This window comes from Oryx dammah, unplaced genomic scaffold (genome assembly GCF_014754425.2).
Source record: "Oryx dammah isolate SB20612 unplaced genomic scaffold, SCBI_Odam_1.1 HiC_scaffold_10, whole genome shotgun sequence".
NCBI lineage: Eukaryota > Metazoa > Chordata > Mammalia > Artiodactyla > Bovidae > Oryx > Oryx dammah.
Genome location: NW_024070194.1, coordinates 40251884 through 40259610, shown reverse-complemented (window position 1 = coordinate 40259610; position 7727 = coordinate 40251884). Strand labels below are relative to the sequence as shown.

The 7727-nt window shown below is 45.8% G+C and overlaps 1 protein-coding gene across 1 annotated transcript; it reads right to left on the bottom strand.

Annotated features, from left to right (window-relative positions):
* Positions 1 to 5038: 5038 nt before the first annotated feature.
* On the bottom strand, positions 5039 to 5545 carry UCN3 (urocortin 3). The gene has a single exon (XM_040248821.1). The coding sequence runs from the start codon at positions 5543 to 5545 to the stop codon at positions 5039 to 5041; it is 507 nt and encodes a 168-aa protein (XP_040104755.1).
* Positions 5546 to 7727: the final 2182 nt, after the last annotated feature.

Sequence of the window (7727 nt, the reverse complement as noted above, 5' to 3'; positions counted from 1 at the left end):
CTCAGGTAAAACAAACAACACTCCTGGCTTGCCCAATTTACCTAGGACAGGCCCAGGGAGAGATAAACATATAAATAGAGGAGCCAAAGCCAGCTCTCTCTCTCTCTCCGCCCCCTGGGGGCGCTCTTCTCCTCGTGTCTTTGGATTGACGTGCCCTCATGCCTCAAAGATGGATTTTCCTGCTATCTTCTAAGTAAAATAGAGCTGTAACACTGATTTGTCTAAGAGCTATAACATGGTCCATTCGAGACATGAGAGCTATAACACGGTCTATCCAAGACCTGAGAGCTGTGACACGCCGAGGGGGCTTTAATGTCCGTCACTCCAAATCTTTGTTGTGACGAGACAAAGAATCAAGGAACATATACTCGCATGACATTCAGCTTGTAAATCTTGTTTCTAAGTTTAGCAAAATTTAAATAATCATTTTAAATATGTGTGAATTTTGGTCCCCTTTGCAATCTTAAATGCTTAAATACTGTATCTTATATTCATTTTAATTTATTTTAAGAATTTTAATTATGTGACAAACCTTCCCAAGAGCTCTAGTTCTTTTAAAATCAAATAAACTAAACTATAAATGTGGTGATTGGTATTCTTATGTTCTCCAAACTGTCTATAATAAGATTTTTATTTAAGATCACGTGTAAATCCTTTACTCAAAATATGTATTTAAAATTAGAATTATAAGGCTGACTATAATTCTATTAGGCCAAATACTCTCAAATATTATACACATTGCACTTTAAATGCTAAATATGCATAGATTCCTATGTCATAAGAACTTTAATAATCCGTATTCAATTCACTCATTCACCAGTTATTTTCTGAACACCTGTCATGTGTTCCTAATTATTCTGACCACTGAGGATAAACAGAACCAAAAAAAAAAAAAAAATTCCTGCCCTTATGGTTTATATGATAGTGAAGTTGGGGGTCTATTTCCTGAGTATGTAAAGATGCTCACTCCCTAAAAAAACACTGCGTCTGGGACTTCCATGGCTGTCCAGTTAAGACTCTATGCTTCCATGCAGGGGGTGCAGTTGCGGTCCCTGGTCAAGGAACTAAGATCCCACGTGCCTCGAGGCATGGCCAAGAAAACAAAAGAGAACACACTGTGTCATCCCGTAGGCTTGGGTTATCTTCCCAAGATAAACTTCTCAGCTTGCGGCAGCTCCTGAGTGATGATGGCCAGGCTGTGACAGGATCTTTGTGGCTCTAATGGATACGCTGAACCCTAGCAACTGTCTGTAACAGGGACTTCATTAATTAAAGGATGATGTGGGATCTTTGTGTTGTACACCTGGGACTAGTGCAACGGTGTATGTCGATTACACCTCAATAAAAATAAATTTTAAAAAGAATGAAGTGTCCCATAGCTTACTTAGATCTGAGTCACATGTTTAGTTTTTCAAGTCTGATTCCATCTGTAATTCTTACAGAGGTAGCTAGCTACACCATTTGATTAGATTTTGTTTTTCTTCAGCTCTATCTATCAATGTCTTTTAGTTTAATACTACATACATTGAAGCACATGTACCTCCCGTTTCTTGGAATTATATAAAGTAGCTGATTGAATTCTGGGTATCATTTGACTTTTGCTGATTATTTTGTTTCAGCTTCCAAAATTATTCTGCTATCAGGAAACAGGAACCATTTTTAGTTTTTAGTATTTGTTTTCAGGGTTTCTTGTTGGGTAGAATATTTAAAGATCCTGTCTTCCAGGCACTGGTCTCTGGAGAAGGTTCACTTGGCATTTAAGCCTTGTTTTAAGTAAAAGTTGCTCAGTCATGTCTCTTTGCGACCCCATGAACTGTAGCCCCCCAGGCTCCTCTGTTCATGGGATTCTCCAAGCAAGAATGGAATTCCAATACTGGAATGGGTTGCCATGCTCTTCTCCAGGGGATCTTCCTGACCCAGAGATAAAACTTGGGTCTCCTATATTGTAGGCAGATTCTTTTACTGTTTGAGCCATCAGGGAAGCACCCCAAACCCTTTTTTATTTTAAAAAGAGAGCTTAAAACAGTTTTTTCAAGAGAACTCAAACCAACACAGTTCTCCCCTATTCCCCTGCCCCATCAATGATTTTACAAAGTGAAATCAAGAGAATCTTAGTTTTACGAGGTGAACTCAAGGGTGGGAGAAGGCAATGGTAGCGGTCTCTGGACGTGACAGTCTCCTCCACGTGGTTTTTTTTTTTTTTTTTAAGATTTTTTTTTGGTGGGAACCATCTTTGAAGTCTTTATTGGATCTGTTACAATATTGCTTCTGTTTTATGTTTCAGGGGTTTTTTTGGCTGCAAGGTGTCTGATTCTGGCATTTGCAATGATCTGTGTCTTCTTTTTTATTTTTAATCACCCTCTTGATTGGAGCTTTTGTGATGCAGGAACTATGATTTAAAATAAAGCAAAATATGAGAACCAATGTTATAGTACAGAGAACCCTACTCAGTGGACTGTGATGACTGTCCATGATGACTGTGATGATAAAAGGGAAGGAAATCCAAGGAAGATGGGATATATGTACACATATAGCTGATTCACTTTGCTGTGCAGCAGAAAATGATACAACATTGTAAAGCAACTATACTCCAATACAAAAAAAAAGTGAAACAAAACTTTTTAAAGCCACTTATCTAAGTCCACTAGAGGCTGCTGTCTTCAAGGATTTGTTCACCTAGCCAAAGGCCCTAAGAGGAGATAGCTGTGAACTTGGCTGTGCTTGCAGGTACCAGCCTCAACTTGGAAGTTCTCCTAGTGTTTTTGGTTGTTCAGGGAAATGTCATACCTGCCTGAGTTTTCTTTAACCAAGCTAATCCACCCCCTCGCCGCCCATTTCCTGTCCTTTGCACCTTTGGTGTGAGCAGAATGCTGCATGCACTGTTAGAACAAAAATAAATGTTAAATATACTTGTGAGAACTCCATGAGGTCTTGTTCCTAAAGAGGGTTCCTGGCACACCAGCGCTGAGGGTAGTTAAAGGATTTGCTCAGAGACACAGAAGAGGAGGAACCCAGACTCACGTAGGTATTCTGAGTCTCAGCAGGATTCTTTCTGCTGTGCCACGAGGGATTTTTCCCCCCACCCAGGATGGAAAAAACAGTTGCATTTCAGCTTTTTGAGCATTGGTTCTGTTTAGAGATGGGATATTTTTCATTTCCAAGTTAGCTTAACATTTTAAAAACTGCACAGTTTTGCTTTTTCCCATAATGTCCACCAGAATCAGGGTTGTTGAGTTAAAGGTAAAGTGAATTTGTGATTTTGATACGGATTTTCTAGATTGCCTCTCAGAATTCACATTCCCACCAATCATCAGTGAAAGAAGGAGGCTTTGCAGCTGTCAGTCACAGTGTGAGCCTATTGTCAAACAGATTTTGCCAGTCTGATGTGCGACAAATTCTGTAAGACTCCAGTTTTGCCTTTTTAGCAGTGAAGTTTGGCGTCTGTTTGTACATTTAAGGATCACTTGTATTTGTGTGTGATATATGTGTTCCTGCTTATTTTTTTGAGGGAGATTTTTTTCAGTTATTTTGTGTGCGTGTTTGCATGTGTTAAGTCACTACAGTCATGTCCGACTCTTTGCACCCTATGGATTGTAGCCCGCCAGGCTCTTCTCTCCATGGGATTCTCCAGGCAAGAACACTGGAGTGGGTTGCTGCGCCCTCCTCCAGGGGACCTTTCCCACACAGGAATGTCTCTTACAGTGGCAGGCAGGATCTTTACCAGTAGTGCCACCTGGGAAGTTATTAGCTCTTTATATATTTGATCAGTAAGATACTTGTCTTTTGCCTGTGTGGCAAACAATTTTTCCAAATTTGTTGTCTGTTTGTCTCTTGACTTTGTGTCTGATGGTGGTGGTGTGTGCATAGGAGGTTTATTTCACATAAAGACGTTCTTTGTATGTATTCATGACTTGTCACCATGCAGAAAGCTTTGCTGCCAGAGGCCATCAGGGTGCTTGCTGATGTCCATTTTTAGTGAACTGCTTCTCATATTAAACCTTCTCATCTTGCTCTGATTTCCTCGTATTTTTTACACTAATTGCTATCACCTTGCAGTTCATCACTTACATACTCCCTAGTGAAATTGCTTCTTTTCACATTTTGTTTTGGTCTGTTTACTTACGACTGTTGACTCATGGACAGCAAGGGCCTTGGTGTCTCCCATGTCAGTATCCCTAACCAGGCCTGGCACTGGGCTGGACAGTGACCGTCGATTCAAGAAGTGCCTATGACAGACTTGGTGGCCCAGGCCCTAGCAAGCCAGGGAGGAGCTGGGGGTGTCTCTCGTTCTACCCAGGGGCCCACTCTGTAGCAGACCCCAGGCTGTGCCTCTGGTGGGACCTGGCCGCATAGCCAGCTTCAGATCCAGTGATAGCCAACAGGGTCCTGCCAACTTGGCCTTTGCCAAGCTCTTGATGTCTCCCAAGACCTCCAGGGACCATCCTGGGAGGGTCAGGAATGGACTCACCTGTACCCTGTCTAACTAGCTGCCCCTTCCAAGCTCGGAGGCCTGAAGGCAGCCGATTGAAGGAAGAGGAATTGAAACCAGTCAGGGGTTCAAGAAGTCATGGGTTTTAATGTGGGTGAGAGGGTGAGAGGAGTTTTAATGTGGGTCTGGGAGTGGGGTGCTCAGCGCTCTTGCCTTCCTGCCTGGGCTGGTGTTGGTGTGGAGAGGGGAGGGCCTTCCTGTACCCCTCTTCTTGGGGTCAGAGAGCAGAGTGAAGGGCAGGAGGGCATGACCTTTGCCTCTCCTTGTGGGGAGGGAGAGAGGAGACGTGTAGGGTAGACCTCAGTGTCTCAGTATCAGTACCGTGGCCTCCGTCTGTGGGTCTGGGACAACAGGGCGCTGGTGTGTGTAGGTATAGAGGGCAGGGGGCGCCGGGCCGGAAGCGCCCGGCCGGAGGCGGGAAGGTGCAGAGGGGTGGACAGCCTGGAAACCAGGGCCGATCCCTCCGATACAAACCGGCGGGATGGGCCAACCCTCCCTGTCCAACCCCCAACCTCCGTCTTCCTCCCAGGGGGTCCCCAGCCTCCTCCTCTACTTCTTCCGCCCGATCTGGGCCATGAGGTGGGCGTTGGCGGCGGCCTTGGCTCGCAGGTTCTTGGCCTTGGCGATATTGAAGAGGATGTTCATAATGTTAGTGGGGACGTCCAGGGACAGAGTGACCTTGGTGCGCCGGTCACTCTTGGCCTTGTCCTGGGACGGCTGCCCCTGGAACTGGGCCTGGGACGGGTACTTGTACCGGGTGCTGCCGGCCCTGCCGCCACCGCCGCCGCCGCCGCCCACGGAGCCAGGGAAGGTCCTTTTCTCTGTGTCCTCCTCCTCCTGCCCTTCCTGGTCCTGTGGGTCTCCGCGGGGCAGGGCGGGGAAGGTCCGCTTGATCAGCAGCGACGTGTCCTTCCGCTGGCTCTTCTCGGCCTCACGCAGGGCTGTGTGGAGGCAGCTGAGGCTGGACCCGGCTTTGGGGGACCTCTGGGAGAGACCCGCCTCGGGGGCCTCGAGGAGCAGTAGCAAGACCAGCAGGAAGGGGGCCGGCACAAGCATCTCTCCCTGCAGCGGAAAAGAGCAATAGGTGTGAGAGGGTCTTAGGGCTCAGGGGGCGACGGGGCAGATCTACCAGGCTTTGTGCATGTTCAGCTTTGCCGGGTTTCGAAAGCGTGTTCTCTGGGCCTGCAGGTAGTAATGCAGAGAATTCTCGGGTCTAGCGCCAGAGCTGGTCAATCAAAAGCTCTGGGACCAGCACTCTGCCTGTTAACAAGCCTGATGGTGATGATGGATCGTTGCCAGATGTAGGAATGGTCCAGATGTAGGAACTAGCTACCTAGCACGTGGAAAGCAACACAGGCTCTGGAGTTAGACAGAGGTAGGTTCAAATTCCAACTGGGTCCTTGTTTGCTTGAGGGTGGCGGGCAGATTACTTAACCTCTGAGAACGTCAATTTCCTCATCTGATAATAATAATGATAATAATAATATGGGGGATAATAGGTACTACCTCATAAAGGTTAAATTAAAATGGAAAAGCTCCCTGTCTAACCAAATACTTAAGGAAGCATGTTGGTTCATGACTGTTTACATGTAATAATCCCCAGGGGCTATTAGGATAAGATTCAGTACACAGGCAGCCATCTCAGAAGTGATCTATCTGTATCTGTGTATCTGTAAATGTACTGTACATTATATAACTACTGAATATAAATCATATGAATATAAATATAGATGTATAGTATGCCAGGGAACTTCATCCTGCAGACCATTATCTTTGTTGTGTTGCGTTTCTGGCTTTTCTTTTTTGTCTGTTTGCTCCACTCTTACCCAGGTAGGCTCATCGTGCCTTGAGCTCTAAGTCAGCGGTTCTCACGCTTCAGAGTGTTCAGAATCACGTGAATGGACTGTTCAAACACCAGCTGCTGGGCCCCATCCCCAGCATTTCTGAATCAGTACATTTGGGGCAAGGCCTGATGATCTGCATCCCTAACACATCCCTAGAGGATGCTGATGCTGTGGGTTCAGGGACCACGCTTTGCGAACCACTTTCTCAGTATTCCCATCCATCTCCGAGGTCCTTAGAACTCTGTGCCCTGTTCCCGGAGAACATTTTACAGGGCTCTGTTGACTGTGGAAGAATGGACTTATCTTTCTCTTGATATTGTGCTCAATACCCAGACTTCTGGTTTCCTCATTCATTGAGGCTGTCCTTAGTTGTTTTGCATAAACATCCATGAATTGTGGCTTTAGCTGCCTTATTATGCCTTGAAGGCATCTTAAAGCTTGGGAGCACTCTCAAAGGGTTTGTTAAGCCTGAAAAGATTTAAAAAACCAAAAACCAATGCACAGAGAAAGGGTTAATAATGGGGTGGGGGGGATCTGTCTCTCTCTGTCACTGTCACTCTCTCCCTTGGTCCCTTGCTCTTTTCATGGGTCAGACTCAGCCCTAACCCCCACTAACTGGCTCAGTGACTAAATGCCTCGGGTCCCTGTGTTCCCATCTGTGAGATTAGGGGATTGAGCTCCAGGCTCTCCTCTCTCTCTCCTTTTGTTCCTCTCTCTCCAGTTTAGCTTTGTTTAGCATTTGTGCAAAACCATGGGAGATTGTGGGGCTTTCCAGGTGGCACTAGTGGTAAAGTATCTGCCTGCCAGTACAGGAGAGACAGGTTCAATCCCAAGGGGGGAAGATCTCCTGGAGAAGGACATGGCAACCCACTCCAGTATTCATGCCTGAAGAATCGCATGGACAGAGGAGCCTGGCGGGCTATAGTCCATAGGGTCGCAAAGGATTGGACACGACTGAAGCGATTTAGCACTCACCCCTGCATGGGAGGATGTTTGTAGGTTATGTGCAAACAATACATTATTTTATATAAGGGACTTGAGCATCTGTGGATCTGTGACGGTCCTGGAGCCAATCCCAGGAACAGAGAGGACTGTCAAAGAAAAGAAACGTCCTTTCCTCCTTCCTCAGGTCTGATTCCTAAGCAAGTTTCTCCTCTTACATTCTTTGGATTCCTTTGCCTTTACCATAGTGCAAGAGTACAAAGGTTTTAAGATTTCCCTGCTACCTGCTCTGAAAACACGTGGTCCCCATCTAGTTAGATTTACAGGGAAAAGTTCTTCATCTTCATTTTTCTCACTTGGGTACCTGACACTCAGCCATTCTTTGGGGGCTATTAGGGCAGTGCTTCTCTGGAGACAGACACTTGCTTCGAAGAGCTGTGACAGTCATTTCA

What these genes read in the sequence shown, in the direction of transcription:
- UCN3 (XM_040248821.1), bottom strand. Translation starts at nt 5,545, where the DNA reads ATGCTTGTGCCGGCCCCCTTCCTGCTGGTCTTGCTACTGCTCCTCGAG.